General features: G+C 25.3%; 4 protein-coding genes across 4 annotated transcripts; 3 read left to right on the forward strand and 1 right to left on the reverse strand.

The window, feature by feature from the left end:
- Positions 1-75: 75 nt before the first annotated feature.
- On the forward strand, positions 76-1,789 carry LOC112604173 (NADH dehydrogenase [ubiquinone] flavoprotein 1, mitochondrial-like). Its single transcript, XM_025353079.1, has 2 exons — positions 76-182; positions 262-1,789. The coding sequence occupies exon 2, from the start codon at positions 274-276 to the stop codon at positions 1,720-1,722; it is 1,449 nt and encodes a 482-aa protein (XP_025208864.1). The 5' UTR covers positions 76-182; positions 262-273; the 3' UTR covers positions 1,723-1,789.
- Positions 1,790-3,920: 2,131 nt separating this feature from the next.
- On the forward strand, positions 3,921-5,843 carry LOC112604298. The gene is made up of 2 exons (XM_025353264.1): positions 3,921-4,938; positions 5,803-5,843. Exons 1-2 carry the CDS (start codon positions 3,921-3,923, stop codon positions 5,841-5,843), a joined length of 1,059 nt encoding a protein of 352 aa, XP_025209049.1.
- Positions 5,844-12,040: 6,197 nt separating this feature from the next.
- On the forward strand, positions 12,041-14,016 carry LOC112604314 (flexible cuticle protein 12-like). The gene is made up of 3 exons (XM_025353284.1): positions 12,041-12,351; positions 12,484-12,632; positions 13,604-14,016. Exons 1-3 carry the CDS (start codon positions 12,337-12,339, stop codon positions 13,803-13,805), a joined length of 366 nt encoding a protein of 121 aa, XP_025209069.1. The 5' UTR covers positions 12,041-12,336; the 3' UTR covers positions 13,806-14,016.
- Positions 14,017-17,405: 3,389 nt separating this feature from the next.
- On the reverse strand, positions 17,406-18,767 carry LOC112604400 (larval cuticle protein 65Ag1-like). The gene is made up of 3 exons (XM_025353426.1): positions 18,691-18,767; positions 18,364-18,509; positions 17,406-17,599 (listed from the first exon to the last, which is right to left on the reverse strand). The coding sequence occupies exons 1-3, from the start codon at positions 18,700-18,702 to the stop codon at positions 17,419-17,421; spliced, it is 339 nt and encodes a 112-aa protein (XP_025209211.1). The 5' UTR covers positions 18,703-18,767; the 3' UTR covers positions 17,406-17,418.
- Between the last annotated feature and the right edge of the window lie 816 nt (positions 18,768-19,583).

Here is a 19,583-nt window from a genome sequence, read left to right on the forward strand (position 1 = left end):
TTTGTTGAGTGATAAGTGATAACGTTTATTATGTGGTAACCACGGTCCAGTTTATTAAACCGGAACGTCGAAAGTGATAACACTATCGTCGTATCACTGTTTCACAACAAGGAGCAATTGAATAGCAAAAATAATTTACTACATACTTACGACAAACGACGAGTTTCTTACCAGCTCGTAAGGTACGTACGTTTTAATTTAATCTACTTTGTTTGACTTGTCTATAATTGTTTTATTTTCTTTATTGTTTTCATTTTGTAGTTATCGATAGAAATGAACGGCTCAGTTTTGGTGAGGTCAAATCTGGTGGCTAAAGGTCATGGCGGAGCTATAGGGCTACAGAGTTTGGCGTTTAAAAATGCGTTGCAGACACGTCGCAACACTACTGCAGCAACTCCTCCACCAGAATTAAAGGCGTCATATGGTAATCTTTCAGATTCCGACAGGATTTTCACGAATCTATATGGACGCCATGATTGGCAATTGAAGGGTGCGTTAAAACGCGGTGATTGGTACAAGACGAAAGAAATTTTGATAAAAGGTACAGATTACATTATTAATGAAGTTAAGACTTCCGGTTTGAGGGGACGTGGTGGTGCCGGTTTCCCAACTGGTATGAAATGGAGTTTTATGAATAAACCTTCTGATGGCCGCCCAAAGTATTTGGTTGTTAATGCTGATGAAGGAGAACCTGGCACTTGCAAAGATCGTGAAATTATGAGGCACGATCCACATAAATTGATTGAAGGATGTTTGGTTGCTGGCAGAGCAATGGGAGCTTGTGCTGCTTATATTTACATCCGTGGAGAGTTTTACAATGAAGCTTCGAATTTGCAACAAGCTATTTGTGAAGCATATCAAGCTGGTCTTATAGGAAAAAATGCGTGCAACTCTGGCTATGACTTTGATGTATTTGTGCACAGAGGAGCTGGTGCTTATATTTGTGGAGAAGAAACAGCACTTATTGAGTCACTTGAAGGCAAACAAGGTAAACCAAGATTGAAGCCTCCTTTCCCAGCTGATGTCGGAGTTTTTGGTTGTCCCACTACAGTATCTAATGTTGAAACAGTAGCTGTTGCACCTACCATTTGCCGCCGTGGTGGTGCATGGTTTTTGGGTCTTGGAAGACCTAGAAATTCTGGAACTAAGCTCTTCAATATATCTGGTCATGTAAACAACCCATGTACTGTTGAAGAAGAAATGTCAATTCCTTTAAAAGAATTGATTGAACGACACGCTGGTGGTATAATTGGTGGTTGGGATAATTTGTTGGCTGTAATTCCTGGTGGTTCATCAACACCACTTATACCAAAAAATGTTTGTGAAACTGCAATTATGGACTTTGATGGGTTGGTAGCAGCTCAAACTAGTTTAGGAACAGCAGCTGTGATTGTAATGAACAAGCAAACTGATATTGTAAAAGCTATTGCGCGTTTGATTATGTTCTATAAACATGAATCATGTGGACAATGTACACCTTGTCGTGAGGGCATCAATTGGATGAACAAAATTATGTATAGGTTTGTTGACGGGCAAGCTCAGTCTTCAGAAATTGACATGTTATGGGAGATTAGTAAGCAAATTGAAGGGCATACAATTTGTGCTCTTGGAGATGGTGCCGCGTGGCCTGTACAAGGGCTGATCAGACATTTTAGACCTGAACTTGAATATAGAATGAAGAAGTACCAAGAGCAGAATGAAAAACAAGCCTTATCTAATTAATAGTTTTTTCATTAGTATTTACAAAACACCGGTCTATAAATATTGTCCAATTGTAATTTTATCAAATTTGTTTTAACAAGTTTACTAGTTACTTATAAATATATAAATAATAAAATTGAAAAAAAATAATGTATTATTAATATTTATACCTATAATAATTTGTTGTCTATATTCAAATAGTTTTTTTTTTTTTTTTTTTTTATCAAAAGAAATAGAATTTAAATAAAATAAATAGTGTACCATAAATTTATACTGCGTTTAATAATATCATAACTTATATAAAACCGAATGATAGATAAAACTCCAATGTATACTTCAATATATAATTATATCCAATTAGCATTAATATACAGTTTTCATTTCAACTAAATGTATTCATTAAACTCATTTGAAAATTTGGATTTGAAAATTTTTTTTAATTTGGATTATTTATCCCTAAGTATTCATAAACGTTTAAATGCTTTATTATACTAATATTAAATTATTACTACAATAATAGTTAAGTAAAATGAACAATAATTAGTGAGTAGTATTGGTAGACTACCAAATATTAATTTCTTCTATTTTATTTACATAGCAAGCATATTTTTTATATTCGTATATTCGTAAAGGTGGGTTTATTTTTGTGAATTGCATATATGTTCATAAAATTCTTCTGTATCCCACCAAGTATTTATGCATTTTACCTAAATATGGAGACTAGTTTCATACTGATAGAAGCTATTAGTATACATAATGCATTATTGCCATAAAATAAACATTAATTGTGTTGTAGAAAGTTTTATGGTTTATGGTAAAATTTAATAATAATCGTTAATTATGTTTAAATGTATCAATCTAGATTATTATTAAATAATGTCTATAATATTTGTTAATGTTATTAATTTTTTCAATGTACAAACTTACGTTTGTAGAGTGAAATAAGAAAAGTTAATTTTAATTATAAATGTGAAGAAAAGAAAGGATAGGTTTAAATTTTATGTAAAATTGATCTTTTTCATGGTCTAGTTAATTTTTTACATGATGAGTGGTAGGGCGTAATGTATAGGCAATATTAGTATATTAAACTACAGAAATTTAAATCTTTTCACTGGACTAAGTTAAATAAAACGTACAATCTACGTTGAAATGAGTTAACACGTAATTTAAATTTTTTGTAACTTACAAGTTAAATAGAAAAAAGTTAATTTAACTTGGCTAAAAATTAATCAAATTTTTTTCAAACCAAATATTTACATAAAATAAAATAAGAAAATTTGAGAAATATATAATATATACATAGTAAAATTAATATATATGTAAGAATAATTGACAAAGAAAAAAAAAATGAAAAGGAAAACTATTTAATGATGAACCTTATTCATTGGAGATATACGAGTGTAATATTTAGGTTGATTTTCTGTTAGTTAATTGTTTAAAATATTATCATGAATTCACGGCATTGGGGTATTTTAAACTGAGTACCTATAATGGGAGATGGTATTTTGCGCCATTTTAATTACCTGTAATTTGCGCCATCAAAAGGTACATTTAAGGACGTATGTAATTTGCGCCAAAATATAAAAACATAACATGTATTTTGCGCCACATATACAAATTAATTTTGGTAATTTGCGCCACGACAGAAAACGAAAAGGAATATGTAATTTGCGCCACACTTTTAACTTCAGTATTGCTGGAATTTACCAGATAAATTTACTGAAATAATCACATAGGATATACAATAGTCAATAATACGTATCGACGTGTATCCAATATAATATTGTTGTGTTCTACTGATAATAGACATATCATCTCTATTAGATTACGTCTAATCTAACGAAAATTTTCAATCTATTGTTACATATTGTTAATATTGAACAGCAATGTCGCGAATCGTGATATTTACAATTAGTCCGATATAAATCGCGTGTGCGTTCATGTTATTTATTTTATTTTAAAATTTTATAAAAATATAAGTAATGGAAAATAGTACAAATATTGGTGAAATTATTAAAAGCACCAGAGGTAAAGATTTATTATTATTTTCAAATTTTACGTATCGCAAAGTGCATGAATCGAAAAATGCTTCAGTACGATGGCGTTGTACTGTCAGAACTTGCACTGCAAAAGTGTATACTTCTATAGAAAATATTGTAGAAATAGTTGAAATTGTAAATGAACATAACGGGCATGATCAACCAAGTATAGACAGAAAAATGTTTTCAAACGGATGTAAGAGAAAAGCTGTGGAAAATCTGTATACTAAACCAAGTAAGATATTACGAACTGAAATTTCTGAAAATATATCTAATTTACAAACTATCACTACTGATGATATATCACTAGTTCGACGTAATATTTATAACGCCCGTAGAAAAATGGTGCCACCATTACCTAAAACAATGGAAGAATTGCAAAATAGTATAAGCAATTTAAATTTGAAAACGGACCTCAATGAGCAATTTTTATTAATAAATGATCCGAACTGTCATATAATAATATTTTCATGTGACACAAATTTAAAAGTTCTATGCGAATCTGAGATTATATATATGGATGGAACTTTTGAATATTGTCCCAAGTTATTTACGCAATTGTTTTCTTTGCATGGTTTATGCAATGATCATTATATACCACTATTATTTGCATTACTTCCAGACAAAAAAACTTCAACTTACGTAAATTTATTTAAAAATATCATACATTTGTGTAATGCACGTGAACTTTCTCTAAAACCAAATTTATTTATATCTGATTTTGAAGAAGCAATTCATGTAGCATTGAGACAAGTCTGGGATGACACTAAAATATTTGGTTGTAGATTTCACCTAACTCAGTCGTGGTATAGAAAAATTCAGGAATTAGGATTATCCAACGTATATCAAAACAATAAAACAGAAGAAAGCAAGTGGCTAAACCATACATTTGGGTTGCCATTTATTTCTCCAAATGAAGTCAGTAACTGTTTTATTGAAGATTTTATGTCATCGATTCCTAATGACATAAGATTTCAAAAATATGCCGATTATTTAGTTGACACATATATCTGTGAAGAGGCTAAATTTCCACCAATAATTTGGGCTGCGAATATCGCGTCACTATCTCTCACTACTAATGCTTGCGAATCATATCATTCACGTTTCAATTCCGAGTTCTATCACCCACATCCTACTATTTACCACTTTTTGGATGTACTGAAAGGATTTCAAACCGAAACATTGATTAAAATTAAAAGTATACATCTTAAAAAACGAAATTCTACTAAAAATAAAATTCGTTTGGAAACTTTTCAACAAATATATGAAGACTACAGACAAAATAAAATTGACAGAAAAGGCTTAGTTTCGTCATTAAGCTATAAATATAAAAAAAAACGTGAGTAAGCTAAGTATTATAAGTAGCTAGGTATTTTATTTCAAAAATTATATGTTATACTACGAAAATTGTACATACTTAAGAAACTTTAAATTTATACATTTATTTACAATTATTTTTTTTTTTTATTTATTAAAATTAAAATGTTTCAGCATATTATCATTTTTTATATACCTATCAGATTTTTATAAGTTTTATTACTAAACGAAAATTTTACATACTAAACGAAACTTTATATTTATTCATTTATTTACAATTATTTTTTTTTTTTTATTTATTAAAATTAAAATGTTTCAGCATATTATCATTTTTTATATATCAGATTTTTATATGTTTTATTACTAAACGAAAATTTACTTATTTAATATACATGGAGTTCGTTTTGTGAATTTTGTGAACTGTGGCGCAAATTACAATTTTTGTAGGTAAACGATGGCGCAGATTACATATTGCCTTTTTACTTAGTTTTATTTGGCGCAAATTACAAACTAAAAAAGTGGCGCAAATTACCAAAATACAATTTTAGATGTGGCGCAAATTACATATATTTTTTTTTTTTTGGGTTGTTTTTGGCGCAAATTACATACGCCCCCTATAATATGGTAATGTTATTGTTCAGATATTTCAAATTAATATGTTTTGGAGAGATTGTAATTATCTGTGGAAACGTATCTATATATAATTTTATTTGTAAAAGTTATTTTGATCCTTATTGAAATTCAGAAATAGTGCACAGCAACACGCTGACGGTCTATAGATTATAGTTTAGTATTTACAATCTACACCCAATATTTAGGATAATATATATATCTGATTTTTATTTTTATTATATTCTATAAAAACAATAATTTATACAGAAAAAATATATTTTAAACCGACGAGGTTAAAATAAGAATACAAAACAAGTTTAACATGATTAGATATACAATTAATTAACTGATTACTGACAACAAACCATGGAAATAATTTAAATAATTTAAGTTATAAGTTCCTTTAAAACAAAAATTACTTGTTATATAACTTAGTAAAAAGTTACTTAACTTTAAATTTCTAACTAGTTAACGCCCAGCCTTGTATAATTTATTTTATGTTTTTACATTTTTATAGGTACCTTAGTTTGTGTTGTGTGAATTTCAGATTTTAAAGTTAGGTATGAAGAATAAATTAAATATCTAAGAGTTAACACGTATGTGTATAACTTTCATTGACTTAAATAGATCAGGTTATTGGGTGTATTTTTGAGAATAATAAAGGTTTAAAGATACATCAAAATCCACTTATCATTAAAACAAACCAATCAGATAGGCACAAAAAATAGATTTAAAAATTATTAGTTTCAATGAACAAAAATTGAATTTATTAAAAAATAATTATTATTATCCAATAATTTTAATTAGTTATATATTGAACTTTAAATGTTTGTGGTAAGTAAAGAAACGGAAAAAAATGGCGTTGATTGTATTAAAAAATGTAACCACTTAGTCAATTTTTAAAATCAAAGCTACATTATAGTCTATATTTTTTAGTTTAATATTCATCTATGATGAACATTAATAATAGTTACAAATGCCAATACACTTATTTTATCGCATTTTTATTGATACCATACTGTTGCATTCATAATTTACGGTATAATTATTATTGGTGTCATTAATTTCTGAATAAGTATTTTTATTTTATAATTATTTGGTTGTAGAATTATATTAAATAATATAATTTTTATAATTTGCAATTTTCCTGAGAAAAAAAATCGTTTTATCGTTGATCCAAATTCTAGATTGCTGTACATTGTACAATAATAAAACAAACGAATTGATTAAACTATATACGATTTAAAGTTTAAATGAGATCAATTTGGTTAGATGCCGTGGACATCCACATTCAAAAAAAAAAAAAATCGTAACTGATTTTATCCAAGACGGGTAGGACGATAATACCTAAATAAATTTAATCCACTCTGTATTTACTATACGCCTGTACCACGTGGGACTACATTACTTTTAAATATTATTTGACCACTGTGATTTATAAACTGTGTATTTGTTTATGGAGACGAAGATAAATATTTATTTTTATTGTAGCATTTTATTTTATGAATAATTATAAAACCATACCACATTCTTTGTTAATTAAATTTCATTTAGTCGATTAATTTAATGTGTAATTGATCAATTTAAAATAATTTTAAATAATAATTTAATTGTGTTATCATAGAAAATAATAAAAAATACAAATTCCACAACAATTTATTAACGTTTTACAAACTACTGTAGAAATAAAGTAATACGATACCTATTCAAGATTATAGTTAGTTTAAATTTTTAAAACGAATTGAGTAAATTACAAGGAGTATATTTGTAGATTACAGAGTAAGGGAGAGGGGAGAAACGAAATTTGAAGAGTTGTTAAAAAAGTATATAAACGAGTATATTAAAGTGGCTTTTATTTTTCAATATTGAATTTTTTAAATATTTTCTTTTGAATTGGTTCAATTTGTATACAACATAACTTGTCGATTGAACAACTGGTTAAGTTTAACTCGTACTTATAATCCTTAAAGTCAAATCACCCGTTTTTGCTCGAATAACAATCGTTTTTTTTTTTTTTTTTTATATATTTGATTGTCATTGTTTTTTTTTTTATAAAAATACTTATCTGGAATTATTTATTGTTAGACCTGTTTCACACAGACGTGTCATTACAAAAATATACAGTGGAGCAATGTGAACCATATAGTTTTTACATAGTAGATAAAAATTGATTTTTCAGTATAAAATTTTGTGTATATAGCCTACAAAGCGTATTAAATCGGGGTCCTGGCCTTACTCTTTCAAGATATATCCAAGTTGGAGGGTTGTAGAACTTTTATCATGACTTAAAAAAAGAAAAAACCATTAAGAAAATATGTATTTTAATTAAACATTGGCTTAGAAACTTAAGTTTATAGAATACAATGTTATTTCTTTGATAAATTAATAAGTTCTAGTATCAACATTTTTAGTATCACTATTTAATAATTCAATTTTTGCATTTATTTAACAACCGAGTTTCACGCTATGCCACTGTGTAGTGAATTTTATTATTTGGTTCTTTAGGAAAAAAAAGCATTATTGATTCTCTTATATAAATTTATAAATTTATAAGACATTTAGGCAGTAGTGCAGTACTAATAAAAAACCACTTATACATTTGGAATATCAACTATTGCCTTAATTAAATTAATATTTATCTATTTATTTAATATAAATACTTATAATAATATTTACAAATTTATAGTTGTACACATTATCCGAATTCACTAATAAAGTTAAAATTATTATAATCATTATACCAGTAAATCGTTATATTTTTAAAAGTATTTCACATTTTTCATAATTACTTTGAAATAAAGAATATACATAAAACAGTTGTTATAACAAGTTAACAGTCTTATTAAAAATTCAGGGATAAATATTTTAGTATCTATAACTAGTGTTAAAAATTATTAAAAATATTTATAAATTTCAATTAAGTCTTCCCTTCTCCTTTTGTAAAATTGTTCTGAATTTAAGTTTAAATTTAGCATATTATTAAAGATAAATCTAGTACAAATTTTTAAGTATTAATAATTGTGCCACGTATAGATGACGCACTACTTTGAAAATATTTCAGTTGACCTAACGACGTTTCTATTTGTTACGGTTCTATGCAGATTAGATATTATATTTAATAACATAGTTATTATAGTAATTAATTAATTATTTTACTAAAATAAATGCCAAACAGTGAATACTTTATTCGTTAGTCGTTGATTTGTAACCATTGCTTGTGTTCTATCATCAATAACTATTATTGTCAATTCTTTGGACAGCCGACAAAACATCATTTTTCATCTGCCACACTAACAAGATTCAAAATGAAAACATTCTCGGTATGTCGTATATTATTGATTCATTAGTTCTAAAAAATAACTATTTGTTTTTGTTTCCGAAAAATAGGTGGTGGTTTTAACAGCATTAGTCCTTATATTCTTCATCGGAACGGAATCAAGAACAGTTTCTGCAGACTTTGATGATCCGGATAATTTTAAGTACGTTGTTCAACATATTGTTGGTAATAATAATAATAATAATAATAATAATAATAATAATAAATTACTTAATCATATAATATTATACAGAATTATACCTTTTACATTTGTGATTTATTAATTTACGTATTAGATACCAAAGAAACATAACAGTCTTATAATTTATAAATAGCGCAACTTGATATGGAATATTGTATGAAAATACTTATTTATACATCAATATTAAAATATTGTATTATTTTCATTTTATCCTTTCATAAAATATTAGGTTTTAGGTAGTTTTTTAATCACATTATGTCGATTGTTTAAAAAAAAATAGTAATTGATTTTTTTTTTAAAACAATTAGGCGATACTGTTAATTTTAGTGTTATATTATATAAACGTTACTTGAAGTATTTTAAATATTTTGAGATTTTTTTTTTTTAAGTTGAAACAGAGGGTTATATTAATAAAATAGTAAAATAAATATGTTCCGAGTAAATTTTTGTATTGTGGTACTGGAAAACATTAAATATTTCATTGAGCTCACGTTAGATTTTATCAAGAAATAACTCGTTAAAAGTAAACAGTTGCTAGTTGGTATGTTAGTAAGGAATTATGTTTAACGTTGTTGAAAATTATACATAGAAACTAATTATTTCCTTATGGCATTTTAGCTCATTTCTCGATAATATAATAATATTATTTTGAAAAGTGCTAAACACTAAATATCTATACTCTATATTTCTATAGTCATACTTAAGTTTAAAAATAATTAATTTATTAAATTAAAATGATTTTCTGAAGATTTATTTCAAAACAATTTTGATATTTATTTCATTTTTAGATTAAATGTACTTATTCTGTACATATTTATGATTATTTTTTATTATAATATATTTTCAAGGGAATGTTTTATTGATTTGATATTTTCTTCGTACAATGAGTATTTTTCACTGATTTTTGATAAAAATACTATTTTTCTAGAGTATCATAACGTGTAGGTATGGCTTTAGAATTAATTTTTTTTTTAGTTGGGGGTTACATTAAATTATTTAAATTTTAATAATTGTATTTATTTATTCTTGGATTTTCACTAATATTAGTATTTGGCATACAATATAAAACTTTTAAAAATTTAGGATAGGGTTTCTCTCCCTTATGCATATGAGAAAAAAACCACCTGCCTTCTTTTATATTATGAAAGGTCAATATAAATTACTGTTGATCTCCATGAATTTTAACTCGTTACGTGGTCTTATGATAATATTATATAACTATAATAAAATCTCAATTAATATGCTCAATTTTGTTGGTTTCAGCACACATAATGAAAATACTAATGATGTTTTTCGGTACGCACATGGTTTTGAAAAATACACAAAAGTCAGCACCAAGCACCCAATATATGTATTCTTAAAAAATCTGTTCAAATTCTTAACAAAATTATTTTCTGTCGAAGATCCCATGTAATTAAATTATTGTGACATATGAAAATAACATTTTTGTATTTTTTTTTTTTTTTTTTTTTTTACAATTCGTTTATAATTAATATTTGTTTTTTTTTTTTAGGAATGCCATTTCTGGTTATTATCAAAACAATACATGAATGTAAACACGATGGATGAAACTGTATAGTATAAAAATGTAAGCAAGATACATAATATGATATTCTTATATTTATTTACTATTTTTTTTCATTTATACAGCACAGATCTGATTTAAAGTAGATATATCATAATGATATTTATAAATTATCTGTTATATTATATTCTTATTTTAATTGCTAGAGTTATTACAAAAAATATAGTGTATTATACTACTTAGATTAGAAATAATAAAAATATAATATTCAATATTAGTAATATATTTATTTATTGAAAAGTCACAACTACACAATATATTGTGTTTAATATTATGTTATTCTATGAAATTGTATGTTTTTTCTCTAAGTTTTGTTATTTTTTTTCATAATAATTTAAATATAGTTTGAATAGTAAATTAGTTTTATTTACGTTCATTAGTATTTACGACTTTGTGTTGTTTCATAGTTAATTAATAATTGCGTATATTATATTAATTAATTTAGTATAGGAAATTGTTTGCTAAATTTTGTTATTATATTTTTCTGATTAATTTTTTACACCCCTCCTAAAAATAATAAATAAAAATTAATTATAAATTGTTTATAGACTAAATATACACTTATATATTATAATATATATATGTTTATATTATTCAGAGTTAATAATACAAGTGAAAAAGTAGGTAGGGAATGCAATTTATTTATTGTATTATTTTATGTATGTATAAGGCGTATACAATTATTCTTGGTACATATATATACAGAACACTAGCACTTATAAAATTTCTAATTGTATGAGAAAACAGTGGCTGATCAAGGAAAATTCAAGTGTTATTACTCATTGTCATATTGAAGTTTTTCTTAAGAAAATAATATTATTAATATTATATTTGCAATAAATTTTATTTCAATACGACACTACCTATATTATTTTTTATTATTCACGTTTCTATTATGGGTACTTGTTTTTATAAATTCAAACGCAATTTATAGTTATCGTGTTTAAATTATAGAAATATTAACTTATTATATTACACAATTAATCACCAAGGTTCTGTGATTAATTTAATGACATTATCAAATTTAATTAGCTAAACAAACCTAGCCTAGAATTTCATTTAAGTTTTTATAACCAATCTATTATTATTATAAAATAATTATTGATTTTTTACATTTCTTCTTCAAGTTGGATAACTAGATTTTATATTATTTATTATCGTTGACTAATTTAAATAGGTATAATATTTTTTAGTATTTGATCAATAAAATATTATTTTACAAGTGCCGAACAAAAATATTATCAAAGAGGTCAGTGTAGTATGGACAATTTTAAATATTACTGCATGCAAGGAAATTATGGGCGCGAATTAATGATTTTTTAAGTATAAGCAATATAGACGAAATAATCGGTGTTTTTCGATCAGTTAACGTATATGTAATTTGACCTAATGATGTCTACATATTTTCTTTCAAAATATAAGGTATTTTTTTTATCGAAAAATAATCTTATAAATTAACTTGCGCATCGTTCACCCAGTCAGTTCAGCTATTGGAACCATCACTATTGGACATTCATACGTATACCTGAAATTTTTCTCATTTCATCGATCAACGAAAAACGAAATGAATACAATTCCGGTAAACTGATGATTTATATTTCATATAGTTCTACTAGCTTAAAAATGAAAATAATAATTACTTTATATATTAATAATTTATGTTTTAAAATTAAAATTTTTTGAGTGCTACTTTGTGTCGTCATTAATATAGGTTGTAGTTTTGGCGATATTTGTCTTCTTACAATGGTCTACCGCTGCCGTAGTGCCTTCATATCCAGTGGAAAAACCAAAGGCCCCTGTGATTGCGCAACTGTTGAGAAACGACTATGTTTACGATAATAACGGACAGTTCAGCCTCAAGTGAGTTACATATAGTTAATGAACTTATGTACAGGTTTTTCATTTCATCAATTTCTAGGATATTATGATTAGGTACTAAGCTATACTTAAAACTTTTATGTATTGGTTAATGGTTGGTTAGATACTATTTAATATCGATAGGAATAAAATAAACAACATTAATTACCTTTAAAAATATACTAATTTTTTGTTTAACTTCAAACAAAATGCATGTTATTTATTGAAAATATATTATGTATTTATGAAATATAGTGCGATTCACCAAGTGTACTTACTATTTATCTTAATTTTATCCGTTAATAATGAATTTATTCAAATTATGATTTTTAGAATTTTTAAGAACACTTTAAAACCATATTTTCAAGTATACTTTGATTTGTTATACAGTCTAAAGACTGTACTGTGGTTATACAATATTATATGCTGAAGCACAATAAGTAAATTTTATAAAAAATAACTTTATATGACTATAAAATTAACTAAATTGTTATAACTTAATGGGATCAAAAACAATTTAGCTCATTATGTGCATTAGTTAAAAGAAATTTAACTTCAATTTTTTGATTATTTGTTATGATTAATAAATCATCTTAGTTAATTAAATTATAATCAGTACATAAAATAAAATAATTAATTAAGTGCTTATTTGAATTTAAATTTATGTACATAAGAATAAAAGTTGTCTTAAAAATTTACAATAAAGAAGAGGGGGGGGGTTCTCAATTAAAAAAGTGAATTTCGCATCAATACAAAAACAGTTTTCAAATGGAATTGAAAAAAAAAGTATTTAAAAATATTGTGTTTAAACATACTTACAAAGTTAAAAATTCCAAAAATTAGAACTTTGATAAATATGTTATTAAAGGAAAAAATCCCAAATTATTTAGCTTTGCGTACTTGTTGAATCACCCTAAATTATACAAATTAAATTGATGGTAAATAATATCATGTAACGACGTATTAAATTTTAGTTATCAGGTGGATGACGGAACATCGCAAACCAGAGAAGGAACGTTGGTACTGAATGATGAAGGAGACGATTATGTTTTGATTCAAAAGGGCTCATACTCGTACATCTCTCCTGAAGGCATCAAAGTTACAGTGACGTACACAGCCGACAAGGATGGTTTCAAGATAGTCGAATCCAGCAACGATGTACCCGCTAGAGTTTAACAGGAAAAGTCCAAACATATTCCATAGTCGTATGATATATCATTATAATATTGTAGCAGATTTAAATGTCCATGCGCCCATTCTATATTGTTCGTTATTATTTTAAACTGATTATGTAGTATTGTAGTTATAGTAAAAAGTTGGAACATAAAATTAACCTGGTATAGGTTTAAATACATATGAAATAAAATAAAGTGTAATGATTAAAATATTTGGTTTTCAGAACGTATGCTTAAGATAAAAAATATATATATATACCTATATATTTTCTTGTCTATATCATAATATAATGTATTTAATTTATTTATTTAATTTTTACACTAAACATACATTTTTAAATTTATTTATTAACATTAGTTTTTAAATGAAATATTCATATTTTGAACACAGAGCTAAACATGTAAATACAAAATACATTAATTATTGAACAACTATATTTTGTGTTTTGTTGATTTTAAAGTTGAAATAGTATAAGTAAAGTAGAGTATTAGTAGATACTCAATAATATAACACAATACAATTTTATTATATTATTTACTCCGTTTCCCTACAATTATTTAAAAGCTTAAAATTATCAGTGTTGGTTTAATAATAATCGGGCAATTGTAAACTCGATTGAAAAATAATCATCATTTAAGTAAAATTCAAATTGATTAATAGTAAATTCAGCCTTCCACTTTCAGATATTACAAGTTTAATGTGTAAAAAGGATCACTAATTTTAAAATTATAAGTATATGCATTACACATATAAGATATGTCAAAGATATTAAAATTATTCGTCGCAGTTCCAAAGGAGCAGCATAATGGAAAATGAGAAAAATAATTTAAAATAAAATATATGTTTATATTTATTTTATTATCATTTTCTGTTTCGTGTTAAAATTATTACTGACAATCACGATTTTAAATATGAACCATTTATTTACAATGGTATGTATATAATTATTTTAATTGTCGTCTGGCGTCTGGATATTGATGTGTTTATAATGTCAACATTTATTTATTTTTACTGAATAGTTTGAGAATGATCAAAATATTGTGAAGAAACGTGTGATGAATAGATTTAGTTATCTATGACGTACAGTATACACGATAAACAAATTATTTATAAATAATTAATTTTATTTTTGATGACTTTGTAGAGTAATTACATCTAGCTAGTAGGCACTTACATTATAATTATCGGAAAACGAATCTAATTATGTTTTTTTTTTGTCATTTTCTTTTTTTAATTTATGAAAACTCAAAGGCATTTTTTAATTACATTTGCTTTGTTTTATTTTTATTATTATCATTATTTAAAAGTAGTTTAACTGCGTGTTATTAAAGAAATTATTTTAAAACTATTTAAGCTATGTATACATGTTCTCTTTTCTGTTGTGATATTCAATGATTATTTTTCGGTATTTTCATATATTTTAAGTGTTTAAGTGACTTTCAATGTACTGCATGATAAAATACGTTATTTGTTGTCTGTAGATTAAATCAGGTTATACATTTTATGTAATTTTATCAGCTGAAGTGTATAATCGATCTTTTTTTGATAAACTATTGTAGAACCGTATTGATAATTAATCTAAAATATATGTAGGTAATATGAACGTTCGGAAAAAATATTTTGTTATACGGTATGAAATTAAAATCAATTGTTTAAAATTTTTAAATGTGACCCTGAAAAAAACCTAGATTACAGAAATATTGATGAAAGAAAAAAAATACACTTATATTTTTACTTACTTATTTTAAATACCTATTAGCTCTTAATATACTCCCATATAAAACACTGATCCGAAAAATTTAGCGGTTAATGTTATAAAGTTACACTGTACATTTGTACATTTATAAATTGTTCTTTGATTAAAATAAAAAATAGAAATAATTATATAATATTAACACTCCATACGCATTTTAATTATTTTATTTATTTTGAAATATTAATAAAGTAATATAATTTATGTATATATACAGAGAGACCAGAGAGTGTTTCATTTACATTAAACTGGCAGATTGTTATTAAATCTTCTTTGTAAAATGTAGATATTATGTATTGCTGCTTAAAAATATTAAATTTAAGAAACTAAAGAAAATTATAACGTAAGCGTTTACAATACCTGTAATAATATAATGATAATTTAATGCTTTCGTAATGGAAAAAAATAAAACTAAAATTATTGTGTTTATTATGAATATTTATACTTCATAATTGTTACAAATGTCAATATAAATTATATAACCTATAATAACTTTACATAATTGTATTATTTTAGTTAATATTTGGTTTTATCTCGAGTATGGTTATTAATTCAATTACTAGCTATTAATATTTTTGATAAGGGTGTTTTAAATTGTACTCATTTAATAAAATACAATATTCCTATATGTAATATTATTATTCACTTCATAATAACATAATATTTTATGCTTAGTAATTAAGTACGTAAATGTGTGTAGTTAATGTTCATATTGATTTATCAGTATCTTCATTATTTTTCATTTTAAAAATTTAAACGAAAATTGTTCATAATAGTACTTATAAAACATGAAAATAAAATTAATTACATTATTTCTGATTTATGGCTCAGATGTATCTTATTGCTACATTAAAATAATCTGTGCATTACAGTAATAAGTAATAATAAGTAGTAAAATTGCTTATAATAATATTATTCGTGTCAATAATTTAGTACAAATAAATTAAAGTATAATATATTTTAATAATATTTTTATTAGTAAAAAATAATGATCTATGCACATTTTATTTGAGAGCAGTTGGTTCATCATTCATCAATTGATCATATATACCGCTTGTCTAGGCTAGGTTAAATTTTATATTTATCGGTAAATTTATTGGAAAAATTTGTTAAATTAGTAATTGTTTTATATTATTTTTTTTTGAAATTTTACCTATCTAATAATTAATAATTAAGAGCCTATTCTTGAAATTGATCATATCGATATTCATTAAAAAATATAATTTCCAAAATTAGTGAAAACATTCATAACTAATCATAACAAAATAACCCTGGTTTTAACTTTTAAATGAAACCAATGTTTTTAAGTAAATATACAATTTAATAAGCATAGGAAATTAAAATAAAGTAATAAAATATATAACTATTAAATATGATTTTATACAATTTAAACTATGTAAATAAGTAATAATATATACACGTGTATTTAACACAGCGTTTACCTTTTGAATATGTGTATAAAGACTAAAATATACAGTATCTCTGTGTAATTGATTGTAATGGACTATAGAAATAATAATATTAGGAAATACCTATCTACCTACATTATAGTTATTACTTATTAGTTATTAAGCTATTAAAAACATTTAAAATGAGAGGTCACTCAATTTTAAAAACAGTAAAATAAAACTTTTGAAAATTCACTTTTACCCGTAACATTTTTCGAGCCCACGTCTTTACTTAGACGTAGAGGGGTGAATAAACGTAGAAAATCAAAAACCATGTTAAAAATTATGATATATTAATATATATATATATATATACTTATATAAATTATACCTTGTATATTATTTTATGTGTAAATATGTATATTGCGAAGGCATAATTTTTATGTATTTGATAAATTATATTTTATATGAACTAGGGGTATCCTTTCATTACGAAACCGTTCTTGTCAGCTGCGTACGACATTTTTACATTGTAGCCTTCGGGGGCGACAAACGAGTACGACCCCTCTTGGTTTAATACGAAACCGGTTCCATCGTCGTTTTGTACTAGCGTTCCTTTTTTCATCTGAGCCGTCCCGTCGTTGAGCGCATAACTGAAATTCAAAAATGGGTATAGTTTAAGTGTTTAACGATAAAAATAAATAATATGAAACAACTATAGCGCATAATATTGTAATATTTAACGTGGATAATGGATTTTAGTTAAGAAATGTTTACGATAATTTTCTCACGTCATTTTACCGTTAAATACAGGGAAACTGGTGTTTTAAATGTTTTTATTGACATCGCGTGAGAAATATAATGTTATTCTCTATACATTGTGTTGTTAGTATATTTAGTGATCCATGTGTAAAAACCGATGTGTACATCTTTTATTATCATTATTGTTGTGTCAATTTGGTTTTATAAACCTTGTGATAATTTTTACTAAGCAATGATTAATAATAAATAGTTAATACAATTAATTATAATACCAGCACGAGACGATGAGGCTAAACATTGCATCAAATATAATTAATATAACTATTAAATAAATGATACAAGTATTGGAGTGTTAAGTCGTAATACAGAAAATAAAAAGGGTAAACCAAAATACCGAATAATAACTACCTATAGTATTATCAAATGGTTTAGTCGATTCAGATAGTTATGGTAATTTTAATACAGTATGAAAACAATTATAGAACACTTATTCAGGTCTACAATTAAATGCAGTTTGTAACACCACTTATTAATCTAAAATGGTTTCGTTGCTCGCGTTTTGACAAAGACGGTTAGGTTAAGTTTTTGAAATTAGGAAGGTTATATGGGTACTGTGTAGAAACTTATGACAATTGTGTGTAAAAAATATGCTTGCGCGAGTATTAGTTGGTCTTTTGCATTCGAGACGTTCTTATTTCTCACCAAATATGTTTTGGGCTTGGTTGAACTAGTTGCCGGTGCCGCCACTAAGAACACACAGTAGTTAACCAGTAATAACAAGGACAACACAATGAATTTCACCTGTGAAAAATAAATATTGAAACATCCGAAACTATTATATTGTAATAATATTATTATGTATAATGCAATTCTTATACACAACGATACAATATTTGAAATCATTTATGTAAAACAGCAACTGTTCCTTAAAATTATATTACATAAAATATACATGTTTAATGTGTATTCTATAGGTACTAACGGTCACCGTCATTGTGAACGTTGTTGTTTATTTATATTTTCATGAAAATTGTACGTGATGTGCTGTTGCTGTCGAGTTGCCGACTGCAAAGAGCTGATCCTCAAAAATATTAACCAAAAACCAATTTAAAAGAAAAAAAATGCCTGATATTAATTTTTATAAATATTGTCCACCTTCAGGGCACATTCACTTAAATATCAATTAATGAATAATTAAAACACGCATAAGGCACATAATATAGGTACTATTATATCATTTTACTAATTACCAAAAATATTATGTGATGATAAAACTAGTTTGTCATAATTTCACGTTTTCTGATTTGTGTATTTGTATTGTACTCAATATCAATTATGAACATTGAACGCTATGCGTTTTCCAGGTTTTGAGTGGAGTGAGAAATGTATTGGTTCTACAATGAAGTGTTTGTTTTTGTGTTTCTCATGATAGTTTTCGAAGCAGAAAAAATACTTTAATCATCAATATTGAGGTTTGTTCTAATAAAAAATTTGATCTTTTTGATACCTACCTTGTAAACAGTAAAAAAGTCTCAGAACATTTTTTTTTAATAATTTTGAAATCTAACTGAGATTATTCAAAACTATTTAAAATGTGTAAAAATTACTTTTTAAATAATTTTTAAGCTCAAATTTTTATGGAATTAGTTTATTTATTTATTTTTTAAAAAGTAATTACTCAATGACGAAGTAGATATATGTACTTATAAGTTATAACTTTTTTCTTTAAGTGATGTACAGTTCTAACCAAACACTAAATTTGTTCGTTACATAACAATTTAGAATATGTAATTTTTTTATTTTGGATTTTTTATTTCAATTGCATTTATTAATAAAAATATTTTGTTAATTTTATGTACCTATTTAAATTCATTT

This window comes from Melanaphis sacchari, unplaced genomic scaffold (genome assembly GCF_002803265.2).
Source record: "Melanaphis sacchari strain LSU unplaced genomic scaffold, SCAv2.0 Contig11_pilon_pilon, whole genome shotgun sequence".
NCBI classification, from domain to species: domain Eukaryota; kingdom Metazoa; phylum Arthropoda; class Insecta; order Hemiptera; family Aphididae; genus Melanaphis; species Melanaphis sacchari.

Excerpts from the sequence above, each read along its gene's own strand:
- LOC112604173 (XM_025353079.1), top strand. The coding sequence starts at position 274 with ATGAACGGCTCAGTTTTGGTGAGGTCAAATCTGGTGGCTAAAGGTCAT.
- LOC112604298 (XM_025353264.1), top strand. The coding sequence starts at position 3,921 with ATGTTTTCAAACGGATGTAAGAGAAAAGCTGTGGAAAATCTGTATACT. Across the intron at positions 4,939-5,802 it reads AACATTGATTAAAATTAAAA|AAATAGTGCACAGCAACACG; the intron begins GTATACATCTTA and ends ATTGAAATTCAG.
- LOC112604314 (XM_025353284.1), top strand. Across the intron at positions 12,633-13,603 it reads AACGGACAGTTCAGCCTCAA|TTATCAGGTGGATGACGGAA; the intron begins GTGAGTTACATA and ends ATTAAATTTTAG.
- LOC112604400 (XM_025353426.1), bottom strand. Across the intron at positions 17,600-18,363 it reads AAAGACCAACTAATACTCGC|TTATGCGCTCAACGACGGGA; the intron begins GCAAGCATATTT and ends TTTGAATTTCAG.